At 50.9% G+C, this 15943-nt stretch overlaps 2 protein-coding genes across 4 annotated transcripts in view; one reads left to right on the top strand and one right to left on the bottom strand.

The window, feature by feature from the left end:
- B4galnt3 (beta-1,4-N-acetyl-galactosaminyltransferase 3) overlaps positions 1-5298 on the top strand; it is a 98165-nt gene extending 92867 nt beyond the window's left edge. Inside the window, exons 19-21 of the mRNA XM_051155265.1 lie at positions 1320-1473; positions 1952-2078; positions 4640-5298. Coding sequence (XP_051011222.1) covers positions 1320-1473; positions 1952-2078; positions 4640-4748 — 390 coding nt within the window. The 3' untranslated portion in view covers positions 4749-5298. The remainder of the gene's footprint in view (positions 1-1319; positions 1474-1951; positions 2079-4639) is intronic.
- A 2587-nt stretch (positions 5299-7885) lies between these two features.
- The window catches only part of Ninj2 (ninjurin 2), a 104762-nt gene continuing 96704 nt past the window's right edge, over positions 7886-15943 (bottom strand). For all 3 annotated transcript variants that reach the window (XM_051155262.1, XM_051155261.1, XM_051155263.1), the window contains exons 2-4: positions 9927-10158; positions 9263-9446; positions 7886-8106 (exon numbers count right to left, since the gene is read on the bottom strand). In XM_051155262.1, the coding sequence (XP_051011219.1) occupies positions 9280-9446; positions 9927-10158 (399 nt within the window). In that variant the 3' untranslated portion in view covers positions 7886-8106; positions 9263-9279. The remainder of the gene's footprint in view (positions 8107-9262; positions 9447-9926; positions 10159-15943) is intronic.

Here is a 15943-nt window from a genome sequence, read left to right as displayed (position 1 = left end):
GCCTCCCAAGTGCTGGGATTAAAGGCATGTGCCACCATGCCCGGTGAAAACATTTTCTTAATAAAGGTTCTTTCTTCTTAATTGACTCTAGCTTGTGTCACGTTGACAAAAAAAAAAAAAAAATCAGGATGAAGTTTGTTATTTATTATCTGTTGTGCCTGGACTTGTACTCAAGGCCTTGTGCACCCTAGGTAAGCACTCTATCACTAAGCTACGGTCCCAGCTCTGGGGAAAGGCTCATTTAGTTCACAGTGCCAGCCCATGGTTGCCTTGCCTTGTTGCTTTTGGACCTGTGATGCCAGAGCCCACATGGCACTGGACACTGCTCATCTCATGGCAGCCAGGAAGTGACAGAGAAAGGAGCAAGGACCCCAGTATCCTCACACCTCCTAGTGACTTAAATTCTTCTCGCTAAGCCTCACCTCCTACAGGTTCTACCAGCCCCCGCTTGCACCCCAGGCTGGAAAGCAAACCTTCATCGCATGGCTGTTGCGGGATGCTTCCAAACCATAGCAAGGAGCATCTTTGGTGCTGCATTGCAGACCCCGTCCTGCAGGGGGACTAAGTAAATAGCCAGTGTTTCCCCAATTGTCAGAATCCGCAGGCTCCATAAAACATGGGACACCTGTGGTGCACACCTGTAATCCCAGCTCTAGAGAGGCTAAGATGGGAAGGCCATGAGCTGAGGCTAACCTGGCCTACACAACACTAGGCTAGTCTTTGCAAGATAGCAAGACTCAGGGTTACAAAAATGGCTCAGAGGTTAAGAGCACTGTCTGCTCTTCCTGTGTTCAATTCCTGGGAACCACATGGTTGGCTTGCAACCATCTGATGCCCTCTTCTGGCATGCAGGTGTACATGCAGATAGAGCACTCATATACAGAAAATAAATTTTAAAAACCTTAAAAAAAAAAAAAGATAGCAGCCGGTCGTGGTGGCGCACGCCTTTAATCCCAGCACTCAGGAGGCAGAGGCAGGCGGATCGCTGTGAGTTCGAGGCCAGCCTGGTCTACAAAGTGAGTCCAGGATGGCCAAGGCTACACAGAGAAATAAACCCTGTCTCGAAAAACCAAAAAAAAAAAAAAAAAAAAAAAAAAGGTAGCAAGACTGTGTCTCAAAAGAAACAGAAAATGGGAGAGGAGCTTGAACTCACCAGGTTCTGCTGCAGAGGGCTGTGGAAACCTGCCTAGCATTTAGCTTTGTGTAAGTTGTCCAGTTGCGCCAGTAGGGAAGAGCCAGAGGATCCCTCTAGAAAGTCGCCCTGCCTCTCAGCTCTGGTCCAGAAGTCTGCTGACCTTGCCTTCCTCTCCTCCAACCAGGATCCACACAGCATCGTCTTCCTCTGTGACCTGCACATCCACTTTCCAACCGGAATCATCGATGCCATCCGGAAGCACTGTGTGGAGGGCAAAATGGCCTTCGCTCCGATGGTGATGCGGCTGCAGTGTGGGGCCACCCCACAGTGGCCTGAGGGTGAGCCTTGCCCTGGGCGAGGGAGCAGGGGGCCACCCTCTGACCTTGGAGTTTACCACCAAGGCAGAGAAAGTTTACATCTAAGCACCATCATCTTCCCCATCCTGCCTTCCTGAGCTTCTGACAGATCCCAGGCTCTACTGACAGCGACAGCCACAGTAGCAGGCAACAGTGCATTCATGAAGCATTCGCTGCGTGCTGCATGCTGTGCCCGAGAAGGCAGGAAGGGAGAGAGAGGAAGTCGATGAGAAACACATCCTAATTTGCAGGGCTGCAGTTGGGTTGTGACATCAGACCGTGGTCACTGCTGTGTTTGCTGACCCCCCCACCCCCCCGCCAAGCCTGGATGGGGGGCTTCCCCTAGACAGGCCAGGGGACTTACTTAGTGAACAGTTCTCTGCCTCTCCCACCCCACTCTCTACCTTCAGAGCCTGTGGGAACACAGCTCGTCTCAGCACAGTGTCTTCTCTGACCACAGGCTACTGGGAGGTAAACGGATTCGGGCTGCTCGGCATCTACAAGTCAGACCTGGACAAGATCGGGGGAATGAACACCAAGGAGTTCCGGGACCGCTGGGGAGGGGAAGACTGGGAGCTGCTGGACAGGTGACATGGGAGGAAGGCCTTTAGGGATCTGCTAGAGTTCCAGCCCCAGAGGCCCTCAGAGCAGCGAGGCCAGAGCCACAGAACTGTGCTGCAGGTTCCCAGGGCGTGGGAAAGTCTGCTGGTCCCCGGGAGGTTGGCGTCACTGACACTCAGGCTGTGTATCCAGTGGAGGGGGATGCTGCGTCCACTGTGTCACAGTTGCCATGGCTGGTTGTGTTGTCAGGGGTAAAGCAGGAGACTAGAGCCGAACAATGAAAACGATGAGGGGCATGTATTGTTTTAAAATCACATGTATTATCTGTAGGCCCGGCTCGCAATCACTCAAGACACAGACACATGTTGTGTATTTTAAAATAGCCTTAGTTAACCTGGGACAGGGCAGATATCAATCCTCTAAACTACCTCCCATAGTGGGGCAGGCATGGGATCCCTGTCTCAGTCCCATGCCATCTGCTTCTAATAACTTCTATCAAGCTACCTCCCGTCTATAATCCCATAAACTAGCTCATGTTCTTCATCTGGGCTGGATTCTCCATCCACGCGCCCCCCACCCCCACCCAGCCATGTGCTTCTCCTCCAGCTAACTCATGGCGGCCTTCCTCTCCTTCTCCAGGCTAGGATGATGGGTGTTCTCCTGGTCGGAGAAGGAGAAAGGGGTGAGGCCAGGGGCACCTAGGGCACCCTACTTCCTGAGTGGGGGTCAAGGTCTATAATGGGCAGGTGCTTGATGCCTGCCTAAGGCCTCATTTGTGGCCCCTCATCTAACTCCTGTGCTTGCACAGTTGCCTCCACTGCTCAGAGGGGAAACTGGCCATAGGAGTGGTTAATTACCTGTTGCTTCTCTCCCTGTAATGCATCAGAGGCCTAACAACCAGACCTGTTTTTGAGTTCCCACTGGAGGGAAGGAAAAGGAAGGGTGCTGAAATCCTGAGCCTTAAAGGTGGGGGGCGGGAGAGGTTCAGAGAGCATGTGTCAAAAAACTCAGTCACAGGAAGCCGTGACTGCCGACCATCACTGCAGACCCCGGAGCGGATGGTGCCCAGTGTAGTGGTTACCGTCAGGTGTGGCCTTCGTGCTGGGCTTTGTGCTTTGATGCAGACCTCCAAAATAGGTTTGTTGGTTTTGTTGTTGTTGTTGTTTTGTTTTTAAAGATTTATTTATTGCTGGCTGTGGTGGCACACGCCTTTAATCCCAGCACTCAGGAGGCAGAGACAGGCGGATCACTGTGAGTTCGAGGGCAGCCTGGTTTACAAAGTGAGTCCAGGACACCCAAGGCTATACAGAAAAACCCTGTCTTGAAAAACCAAACCAAGCCGGGCGTGGTGGCGCACACCTTTAATCCCAGCACTCGGGAGGCAGAGGCAGGCGGATCGCTGTGAGTTCAAAGCCAGCCTGGTCTACAAAGTGAGTCCAGGATGGCCAAGGCTACACAGAGAAACCCTGTCTTGAAAAACAAAAAAAAAAAAAAAAAAAAAAAAAAGAAAGAAAAACCAAACCAAACCACCACCAACAAAAGAATAACAACAACAAAACATTTATTATTTATTCAATGTTCTGCTTGCATGTGTGTTTGCCTACCAGGAGAGGGCACCATATCTCATTTTAGATGGTTATGAGCCACCATGTGGTCTCTGGGAATTGAACTCAGGACCTTTGGAAGAGCAGCCAGAACTCTTAACCTCCAAGGCATCTCTCCGGCCCCCTCCAAAATAGTTGTTAACCCCCCTGCTGTTGTTGAGACCCAATGAAAGAGCTGCTTTTGGTTCCATCTACCAGTAGTCCTGTTTGAAGCCTCCTTGGAAAGAGACCCCTCTGCTGCGAGCTATGCAAAGGAGAGCGTTTCCTGGCCCATGGGAGAACTTGGGTTTGACCCCAAGCATTGTGTGACACATACCTGTAACCCCAGTTTTCAGGAGGCTAAGGCAGAAGAATCTTGAGTTTGAGGTCAGCCTGGGTTACATGACAAGATTATTGTCCCCCATACAACAAACAGGAACTGTGTCTCCAGCGCCAGCCTCCTGATACTGTAAATGCAATTGGTGTGTGCTGGAAACGGTTGAGTATTGCAAACCCACTGTCACACGAGTTTGTATGTGATTAAAGAGGGTGGGTGTGTATATTTAGAGACACAGGTTTATAAAGTTATTATTCTCTTCTAGAGTGAAAGAGCATCCTTTTTCCTTTCTTTCCCTTCTTTCTTTGTTTCTTTCTCTCTTTCTCTCCATACAGGGTTTATCTGTGTAGCCCTGGCTGTCCCGGACTCACTTTGTAGATCAGGCTGGCCTCGAACTCATGGAGATTCGCCTGCCTCTGCCTCCTGAATGCTGGGATTAAAGGCATGCGCCACTACACTCGACATGTGGGGGGGGGGGGCACCTTTCTGCATCACAGGCTGGCTCCACTGTTTCCCAGCTCGCTTTACCCCAAGGGAAGCAACCGGAGGAAGGAAGGCGGGGTCTGACGAAGCTGTGGAAGGGTGGGTCTCTCAGGGGCCCTGTTGCCTAGGTGCCTGTTGCGTTCCTGTTCTGCTCGCTGCTCACACTGCTTTCTCACTCCTCCAGGATCCTCCAAGCGGGCCTGGAAGTGGAGCGGATCTCCCTCAGGAACTTCTTCCATCACTTCCATTCCAAGCGAGGCATGTGGAACCGCCGCCAGATGAAGACGCCATGACCCCAGGGACAGCTGCTTATGACTCCTTGACTTGCCATTGACCCCAGCACCCTGCTCGCTGCTGGAGGAGGGCATGCGAGGAACTGAAGCCTCGACTCTAATTGCCCTTTCCACCAGGAGCTGCCCCTTCACGCGGGGACGAGTGCCAAGGCTCTTCTGCCGCTCGCTGAGTTGACAGGTGGAAGGGCTGCAGAGGGTGGGCAGTGAGGTCAAGAGGAAACCACCACCCTGTCCACAGCGGTGCATTCCCACAGCCCAGGGCTCCTCACGGGGAGAGTTGACTATGAACTAGAAACTTAAATGGGACAGAGTTTTATTTGGGGTGGAGGTGGGTGGGGGAGAGATGGGGAATTTTTAAACAGAGACTGAAGACTGTCTAGACCCAGCACTGACTGGGGTGAAACTGGGCATTGCAGATGTCAGACCCTCCCTGTGATGCTGGTCCCGTGCAAATACTTCCAGCTCCAGTCTGTGCCTTCTAAACACACACATCTCTTCTGGTGGCTACTGAACAGCTGGCCACCAACTTGGGGCATTAACCCAACTCCCGACAGATAGAAGGTTCTCCAGACTGGACCCCAACATTGGTAGCATCTTCCTACTGAGGTGGCGTAATGGGTGGGCAGTGGGCCCATTCTCCTGACTGTCCGACATATGGACTGTGTAAAACCAGCAAGGACGAGTAAGTAGAGAAATGCCCCTCCTCCTTTGCCTTGGCTGCCAGATAAGACCTGGAGATAACTCGGAAAACGCCACCAAAGGTGACATGGATAGCCTGTTGACCGCTTAAGTGAGAATTTGGGAGAAACTCAGGCAGAGAGAGACAAGAAGGGAAGAAATGTCTATACTGCAAGCCTAGAGCCGATGTGGCCTTGCCTTCCTGCAGAGACAGACCTCCTGGCCCTGAGGAGATGAAGAGGTGTAGGTGACACCTGACCATTGGATAAGGGGCAGGGTGAGGTCGTGGAGACAAGGACAGGACAGGAAGAACTGGAAGATGGCTGGTTTCGGTTAGAACAGCCATAACTTTTTCTGTCTTTGGCCTCTCCTTCTGATGTCGCATACTTACCTTGCACTAATAATCCCAGTGCTCTCTGGCTGGGGACTTTCTACTGCTGCTGCTGAATCACCAGTAGAGCATTGGGTGCTGAGTATTAAACTCAGTCTGTGAAAGGGTGGGGGGGGGGGGGGTGAGCACAGCGCCTTTCTGCTGGGAGAAAGGGCTTGTGGGTGTGAGGCAGGGCCACTCCACAGAGCCCGACTACCATGCTGTGAATCCAGAGTGCAGCATTTATAGCTGCTGGACCCACATGGTGGGCTCTGAATGCCAGGGATGGGAGCTTGGCACATGCAAAGTGGCACCCACTCCCCGCTGGGCCTTAAGCAATCAGAAGGGCAGGGTGGTTATGTTTATGGGCTGTGGCTTTTTCTCATCCCTGCTGAGGCCCTCTGCCATTTAGAAAAGACACCTAGCAAGCAGGCTAGAGCTGTAGTTGAACAGCTTGCGTGCCAGGCTTCTCTCTAAAGCCATAGACTCTTGGCATTGTGCTGTAAGGCCAGAGCAAGCCAGTCTCAGCAGCCCTCTTATTCTGTCTCTGAGGACTAGGAGCCTCCCTCCCAGGTCTAGTGCCTTGTGTTTATGTCTGTTACCTCTTTACCATCTGCCTTAAGGGAAAGGAAACCGCTGTGGGTGGGGAGAGGGAGGAGGGCATTAAAGTCAGCGACCTGGAAAACTAATGGCTGCTTTCCTGTTGCCCAGTCATGGTAGGAAAGGGTTGGGTGGAAGAGCCAGGGGTCTATATTTGTGTCCCTCAGCAGGCTGCTCAGTGATAGGCTAAGTACCATCCTGTATCTTCTGCCTCGCCTCCTGGCTTGGTGCTTGGGAAGGACGCAGTGCTGTCCTGTGTCTCCTAGTCTCAGCAGACCTGGTTAGTGGAGATCATGGCCTCAGATGGAACAGTGTGGCTGTAATCCCAGCACTCAGGAAGATCAGGAGAGCAAGGCCGCTGAGGCTACCTAACAAGAAGCCCTTAAAGTAAATAAATATGAAAAAACTCTTTTCTGTGTGAATTGAAGATTCCCTATTAATGGTTCGCAGGTATGAGTCGGCCTTCCTAGTTAGGTTTGACCTTGGCAAAAGTTGTCAAGATTTTATTTTACGCATATGGGTGTTTTGCCTGTGTTTATCTGTGTACCACCTGTGTGCCTCATGCCCAAGGAGGCCAGAAGAGAACATCAGTTGCCTAGAACTGGAGTTATGGATGGTTGTAGGCCACCAGGTAGGTGCTGGGAATTGAACTCATGTCTTCTGGAAGAGTAGCCAGAGTAGCTCTTAACTAGTGAGCCACCTCTCTAGTCTCTCCACCCCAGCACTTGGGAGGCAGAGGCAGGTAGATCTCTGTGAGTTTGAGGCCAACCTGGTCTACAAAGGCAGTCCAGGACAGCCAGGGCTGTTATGCAGAGAAACCTGGTCTTGGAAAAACAAAATAAAAACAAAAAACCCAAACCAACAACAACAACAACAACAACAACAACAAAATTAAATCTATTCACTTAGAGTGTGTCTGGTGTGTGTGTGTATACCACAGTGTACAGGTTAGGGCAGAGGACAGCTTTCAGTAGGTAGTTATCTCTCCACACCAAATGGGGGTGTTCAGGCTTGCCAGCAAGTATCTTTACACACTATCTCACCAGCTGAAAATTGGTATTTTTAAAACACATCCAAGAGACATCATTAGTGTGAAAAGTAGACCATGCTTATAGTAGACCCTTTAAAAAGCTTGTGTGTGTATTCAGTTCAGTGACCTCTGATGTACAGGTGACAAGCCTTTTCTTTCTTTTTTTGAGATAGCCTTGGCTGTCCTGGACTTGCTTTGTAGACTAGGAGGGTCTTGAACTCACATCAGTCCGCCTCTGCCTCCCGAGTGCTGGGATTAAAGAAAGGTGTGCGCCACCACGCTGGGCTTGACAATAAGCCTTTTCAAGGACAGAGATGATGAAGACATCAGCCTGATTTAGAACCCATATGACTGAAGACAGCAAGACTAACTTGGTGGGTGCTCAGATATCTTTATAGATTCCCATTTTACAGAAAGGGAAAGTTGAGGCCTGGAGCAGAGAGAAGGGATACAGTCTGCCTTAACAAACCCAGTTACTGCTGCTGGTGAGAAGGATGCCTAGTGCAGAGCCAGAGCTCAGGCCTCCAGGCCAGTAAAGGAGCTCACAGCGTAATTCAGGTGCTGCTAGCAGGAAGCTGGGGCATCTTCTTTGCCCTTGAAGCTCTCTTGGAGGCTGTGGAAGGTGCTAGTAAGCTTGACAGGTCCCGGTCAAAGGTTCAAAGCAGTTCCAGACCCAGCTCCTGCAAGTGAGGCGGGGGTGGGGGGGTGTGGGGTGTGGAAAGATCAGAGAAAAGATAACGGAGGGGCAGAGCCTGATGGCAATTCAGACTGTATTTGCACCCATTCCACCCCCTGAAGTGAAGAATGGCATGCGCAATTCAGCAGCCCTGAAGTGCAGTTTCCAGCCAGCTCCTGTGGATGCTGCTGCTGCTGCTGGCTCATGTGCTATGGTGGGAGAAGCAAGCACTGCTTGACTAGAGCGCTGCAGGACACCACTAAGTAGAAACCACAGCTCTATCTTTTTCTTGCCAACCGGCCACAACAGCCACTGACTACAGTGGTCCTCCACCCCATCCCAAGCCGTGGGGGGTGAGGGGCCAGTAGTCTGCCTAAAAACCAGCGGGGGTGAGGGGGATATGGGCGGGGAGGGATGTGGGCGTGGCACACCTGTCATCCCTGGTTACACAGGGAGTTTAAGTCTAGCCTGGGCTACAAGAGACACTACCTGAAGGCAAACAGCAAAAAACTGAAGGGTGGTCACCCCTTCAGAGCAAAGGCCTCAGGACAGGACTCACTAAGTCCCCCTCATGGAACATGTACTGACTGTGGGAGGCTTGTAACCCAACCCTCAACAGTGAACATACTGAAGGAGGCTGACGCCTGTATCCCTCCATGACTTATTCACTGTGGGAGGCCCATGCCTTTACACCAGCACTCGACCGTGAATGCTGTTGGAGGCTGACACCTGCTCATCCGCCCTCGTGCATGTACTTGGGGTTGGGAACAATTTATAAACAAGCACGAACTGTGAAGTTCTGCAGGAGGATGGCACATTTATACCAGCACTCACTGCGCATGCTCTGTGGGGGGGGGAGGCACTCACTGCGCATGCGCTGCGGGAGTCTCAAGCCTATAGCCTAGCGCTCAAGGTACATCTACCGTGGTTGGCTCATGGCTATAACACAGCGTTCACGGTGCGTGCACTCTGGGAAATGTACACATGTATCCCATAATGCTTGTACTATGGGAGGCCCGTCAGTTCTTCAAGGACTCCCTTGCCTACAGGTCTATAGACCTTCCCCCTTGGTATGGGGAGGGAGAACCCTCTTACTCCAACCTCCCGAGCCGAGAGGTTACAAGCCCCTGGATATAAGGCTGTCTGGGCCTCCACCTTACCTGGACCTAAGCAGAGATTAAATAGGATTGCTGGAGGTCCTGGCAGCCATGGAGCCTGCCTTGTGTGCCCCGAAAGCGGTGATAAAAATGTTGATGACGACAGTAATGAAGACCAAGGTGGTGGCAGCATTGTTGAGCTGGTTTAGACGCCACTGGTTTCCTACCTCATTCAGGTTCAGCCTGGCTGTGGAGACAAGGAGATCCGGGTGGCGGTGGATGGCGGGTGGGTGGGTTAGGAGATCGGGGTGGGCGGTGGATGGCGGGTGGGTGGATTAGGGTCGATCTAGCAGGGCCAAAGCCTGGAGCTTTCCTCTCCCCACCCATGAATTTGGAGACAGCCTGGCTTTAGAGGCCTACCAGCAAGAAATCAAGTCACTGGAGTGAAATGTGTTTGGGTCTTCTGACAGCTACATGGTGATTCATGGAATGAGAATTGGGAGCAAAAACAACGTCCAAAAAGGGAGATGCTCTTACAGTACAAAAGATGTAAGAAACTGCCACTAGCTAGTGGGTCAGTCATTCAGCCGCTGTCAAGGGGTACCCACCCATAGGGTATGAGGATCTGTTCGGAAGTGTCTGGGGAGTTACAAGTGCAATGCAAGGGCCTTTCCTACCACCAGGGGGCGCCAACGCAGAAAGCCTGACTCCGGGCTGGCCTCCTTACCAATGACCACAAGAAGAATGCCAATGACCACTTGCAGGAGCAGAGAGAAGCTGATGAGGGTGATGAGGGTGGTGTAGTACTGGGAGGATGGCCCCTGCTCCAGCACCGACTTCAGCCGAGTGGCATTGGACATAAAGAGCGCCACGTCCAGCATGCTCTCCGCCACACTCTTCTTGGTGGCATAGTGGTTCAGGTTGATGGCCTGGTTCCCTCGGGGGACTGAGCGCCGGTGCTGTTAAGAGAGGAGGTTCTGGTAAAGGAGCTGTGAGGGACTGGAGAGAAGACAGGGGTGGGGATGGGCGGGAGTCGGGGGTGGGGGTTAATGCCCTTCCCAAGGGAGATGGAATGTCCTCTTGGGTGACAGTGACTGCTCAGCTTATGACCTGAAACTCATGAAAGGCTGGCTGAGTGGATTGGTGGATGGAAGCGCTGTGGACCGCTAAGCTCTGAGTTGACTAACACAGCATTGTGCTATCGACTTCACAGAGAGCAACTGTTCACTTAGATGATAGATATAGATAGATGAAGGCAGACAACAGGAGGAGATTTGAGGTGAAAGCCTGAGTGAAATGAAAACCACACTTCCTCCAGAATGGCCGGCCTCGTCCTAGCCAGTACTTAGGTCAAGAGTCCTAGAGCTAGCCGGGCGGTGGTGGCACCCGCCTTTATTCCCAGGACACGGGAGGCAGAGACAGGTGGATTGCTGTGAGTTCGAGACCAGCCTGGTCTACATAGCAAGTCTAGTACAGCCAGGACTACACAGAGAAACCCTGTCTCGAAAAAACAAAGAGTCCTAGAGGTGTCACCCCGCCAGCATGCACTGAGTGTCAAACATGAGCGCATACTAGTTGAAAGCTCTTCATTTTAAAAATTGTTTTGGGAGAGACTGGGGGTGTAGCTCAGCATATAGCGCTTCCCAGCATGCCCGGGGCCACTGCTGAAATAAATTATTTTAAAATAAAAATGTCTTTTTCATGTGTGCACACACGTGTGTGTGTGTGTGTGTGTGTGTTGGTTTTCTCTGTGTGGCCCAGGCTGTCCTGGATCTCCCTTTGTAGACCAGGCTGGCCTCAAACTCACAGAGGTCTGTCTGCCTCTACCTCCCAGAGTGCTGAGATTAAAAGTGTGCGCCACCACCACCTGGCTAAATAAAATTACATTTGAGGTATGAGATAAAGCTCTTGTTCTCCCTGACTCCAGAGGGTGAGGGCATAGTAGAGGCCACATATGACCTGATGTACACTGAGAAAGTCGGAGGGGATGGCGCGCCGCTGTCGCTCAAGAGCTCCTGGGAGACTGATTTGGCAATGGTGCTTGGAGAAGACTGAGCTAGAAGAGACCAGAAGCAGGAAGACTCTAAATAACTAGTGTGATGTCACAGGGCATGAGACTGGAGGTCGACAGGGACTCCCCATTAAACATAGACTAAGCACACCTGCCAGGAAGAAATGAGGCTGAGGACTCCCAAAGTTAGTGGAGGCAGTCACTAGTGACTCAACCCTCTGCTCTTGACCCATTGTGCTCCAAGCTGCTCACACCAGGCTCTGATTGCCAGTTATTTCTCACGGCCATCAGAATTAGACTGAGGGCTTTCCGGGTGCAGCTCAGTTGGTGGATGCTTACCTAGCATCCTTAGAGCCCTGTATTTTGTCCCCAGGATGACACAAATGGATCCTGGTGACACACACTTGTAATTGTAGTGATATACAAGGCAGAAGGGGACTTGGAAGCAAAAACCTCCAGTTTCTTCTTGCAGGCTGGGAGGCTTAAAGTCTCAGAAGAGTTTTTCCTCTCGTAATTTAGGGTTAGTCGGTTTGAAGAAAGAGTTGTTGAGCTGGCCAGCAATGCTGTGTAGTCTGTGCTCATGGCTTGAGCTGGCTGAGCCAGTCCATCAGCAGCAGGAGGCCTGCTGGTGGGAGACAACGCTTGTAAGAGATTAGGAGTTACACAGAGTTCCCAATAGGCAGACAGATAGGAAGAGGGGGGCTATGCCAGGGACTCTGTCTAATTCCTAGCAGTCTTCAGAGGCAGAAGCAGGAGGATTACATTCAAGGCCGAGAAAGTACCTGCCAGGCAATCATAAAAATCTGAGTTCAGATCCTCCACACTCACAGGACAGTCAGGCCCTGGGGAACAGAGGGAGGCAGATTCGAGAGTCTGCTGCCCACCCCCACCCCCAATCTAGTCAGTCCAGGGGCTCTGGATTTGGTGAGAGATTGTCTTAAAGTGAAGAGTAAGCTCGGCTGTGGTGGTGCATGCCTTTAATCCCAGCACTCAGGGAGGCAGAGGCAGGTAGATCAATATGAGTTCGAGACCAGCCTACTCTACAAAGCAAGTCCAGGACATGCAAGGCTACACAGAGAAACCCTGTCTCAAAAAACTACTACTACTACTACTACTACTAATAATAATAATAAAAGAAAAAGAAGAGTGATTGGAGAAGACAGCCAACTTTGAACTCTGACCTCTACATGGACCCACATGCACATCCCTCCGTTTAATTAATATTTAAAATGTTCAAGTACATTTTATTTGAATGTTTGGATGGCTCTGGCTGCAAATAGAATGTTTATCCCTTCCTTGAGCTAAATGGACAAGAGAGAGCAGAGAGTTGCTTTATTTGAAGTCACTGCCTTGGATTTAAAATAGCACCGTAACTCACAACCGTTAGAAACAACTTAATAAAGTTCTGGGGGGGAGGGAGGGTTTCTCAGAATCCCTGAGCTAGAGCAGCAACCACTGCCTTGGGTTGGTGGCTTCCTTCTGTCTTCAGGGGGCAAGAAGGAAGCCTTTGCTTCATCCCCACAGTATGCTCCTCTCTCGTTTCCCACACTGGGATCCTCTAGTGACAAGCCTTGCTTTGTAGCCTTGCCTGACAACATTGTATCAATGGCTAAAGCCTCTAGAAGAAGCCTACTCGGGAAGGACCAGGGAAACTCCAAGGCCATGAGCCTGTGCCCAGAGTGATTTCAAAGTCAGAAGTCCTTGGAAAACGGGAGGATGTCTTTCTTAATTGTAAAGCACTTTATGAAATTCACGTTTGCAGAATGATTAAAGTCAATTCAAGCCTCCAAAACTTAAAGAGAAAATTGAAAAACAAAACCCAGAGGTTGTAGATATGTCTTAGCTGTTAAGAGTATTTGCTGCTCTTAAAGACGACACAGGATTGGTACCCAGCACCCGCATGGCGGCTAACAGCCGCCTCTAATTCCAGATCCAGGGGCATCCAGTTCCCTTTTCTAGACTCCCCTGGGAACCTACAGCACATGACTTATATACATGCAAACAGACAGAACACACACACATATAACATAGAATATATATACACATATGTACATGTATACATATATACATACATATATGGAGAGATAGAGACAGAGACTCACTATCTAGCCCCCACTGTCCTAAAACTAGCTATGTAGACCAGGCTGGCCTCAAACTCACAGAAACCCTCCTTCTGCCTAAGAAGTACCAGGACTGAAAGCATGGGCCACCATGCCCCACTGATCCTAAAAAAAATTAAAAGCCCAACCCAACACCCTAGAGAGAAAAGAAAAAGTTCAAAATCATCCTCTGCTATCTAAACTTGGGGTCACCTTGGGCTTATGCACCCTGCCTCCCCACAAATCAGACTAGGGTTCAGAGCCTCAGGGACGATGGAAAGGGAGCTTAGGCACAGAAGGCATAGGATGGTCTGTCTGTCTCTTTCTCAGCGTTACCCACCACCAGGTTTTTCCAGGCCCGGCTTCCAGGCAGTGTTGAGGCTTAGGAGGTGGTGGGGGTGAAGATCTGTTGAAGCCACACCCTCACCCACAGCCTTTAGAAATGAGGTCCAAGCAGGTCTCTGTGTAGGTCAGGTGGCCTGGTTAGTTAAAAGCCAAAGATCCACAGAGACCAAAGGTCACGTGGGACACAGGGCTACAAGCTGCGGCCCTGGCTCATTTGGCAAAGGTCTGTTCTGAATCACGAGGGTCACCAACAGATTCATCGCCTGATGACACGCATACACTGCGCTGATTCCCATGCCCTCCCAAGCCCCTCCTTCCAAAAGCAGCTCAGAAGTTGACAGACTGGGCTACCTCTAAAACTTTGCAGGAGGGGGCAGGCCCGAAATCAAACCTCTAGCCTTGTGTTTGAACCCCGGCTGTGGGCAGGGCTAGGAGGGTAAAGGAGTCCTGGAAGGAGTGAGTAACTGGGAAACATCTTTGAAAATCTCTACAGAAGTGTTATAATTTCTCCCTGCCACACACACCCCCCCTTTCCTATGTGTGTATCCCCCGGCCTCGCACGTGTGCACACCATGCGTTCTGCCACTCTGCCTTTGGCTGCTGCTTCTTTAAGAGTCTCTTTTTAGAGAGGATGTGGCACTCGCTGTGGCTTTAAGGAGGTACAGGCCTCCTCTCTGAGTTCAGGTCTCACTTTCATTTTGCTTTTGCTGAGCTACTCTCAGGAAGAGGCCAGTCCTCCTCTGTCCACAGGGTGGCGTCTAAGGTTCATAGAAGCTGCTTGGGTACTGGGTTTCAGGGTGATAGTTCAGCCCCAAGGATGGGCACCATAAGACAAACCAGAATTGAGGACCCAAGCCTGAAGACATCACAAGTGGATAGGCTAGAGCCTACCAGACTCGACTGCTAAGGGACAGTTGAAGAAAGCCAATACTAATGCTGGGCACGGTGGCGCACACCTGTAATCCCAGCACTCAGGAGGCAGAGGCAGGTGGATATCTTTGAGTTTGAGGCCTGCCTGGTCTACAGAGTGAGTTCCAGGACAGCCCAGGCTACACATAAAAGCCCTGTTTCAAAAAAAGATCCAATAAATAAATAAATATTTAGAAATAAATACATACATAAAACCAATACTAGCTGGACCTGGTGGTTGTAGACTTTGGCCTTTTCCAAACCTACATTATTTGAGGTTCTTTAAATTTTTACACCTCCTTTCCAACCCACCTACCCTAGATAGGTGAGAAAAGAGGTTAATGGGAACAGAAGAAGTAGACCTTTTTGGACTCAGTTCCTGGGAGCGATTTCCCTGGCATAGTTGGCAGGATTTTAGCAGACCAGCAATTCAACCAAAGTTGTTGCTAGAACCTGGAACAGCAGCCGGAACCCAGACCCTCTGAAGTGTTCTCTGGAGCGGGTCTCTCTAGGAGCGTCTCGAAGTGGAGCGATGAACAGCCAAACAATACCAAGACCCAAAAAGTTCCCACCTCTTGTTTTGAGCTCGTATGTGTATCTCCTCTCAGAGTCTGTACTAAGATGTGTTTCAGCTGGCAAAAACCAAGCCCTCCTGCCGGAGGTGGTTCATCTTCTAGTGGATAAACATCACCTGTTCTCTCACAAGTCCGTCCCCCACCCCACACTTGGGATCAAAACAAAAACATGTGCACATCCACTACAGGTGGTATTGTCTGTAATGTCAACATATGGGAGGCTGAAGCAGGAGGATTGTGAATTTCAGACCATCCTAGGCGACACAGAAAAATGTCAGACCAAACAAAGAAATATAAAACAATACAAAGCCAGGTCAGAGAGGGGTGGTGGAGGGATCCCAGGTGGGGCCTGCAGTTGATCTGCAGCCTGCGGGGGGTGGGGGGTGGGGGGGTTGGGTGGGGGGTGGGGAGGAGACAGGGGGTGTGGGAGCCAGCCATAAAATCATTTTTGTTGCTACTTCATAGCTGTCATTTTGCTACTGTTGTGGCTGGTAATGTGTTTTCTGATATAGGGGTCACCACCGACCCACAGATTGCCCTAAATCTTGCAGTACAGCATCTTCTCCTCCCTAGCCCCACGCCTACTAACAACTCCATCTGGGCTCCCGGCTAAAGGAGAGGTATGAGATGGCGGCAAGGTGGTGCCTTAGAAGGTCTGGCCCTTTAAGGCCAGAGCCCAGGCGGGTCAGAACAAAGGCCCGGGAATGTAGGCAGGATCAGAGAGCAGAGCCATCCAGCATGAGTCATCTGTGTTTCAGGGACTCAGAATCCCTGGCTGCTGCTTGCCTTGGCCTCTCCCCGTGGG

Source organism: Acomys russatus, chromosome 13 (assembly GCF_903995435.1).
Source record: "Acomys russatus chromosome 13, mAcoRus1.1, whole genome shotgun sequence".
Classification (NCBI taxonomy): domain Eukaryota; kingdom Metazoa; phylum Chordata; class Mammalia; order Rodentia; family Muridae; genus Acomys; species Acomys russatus.
Note: the sequence above shows the minus strand (reverse complement) of the source record. Positions and strands in the feature narration are given on the sequence as shown.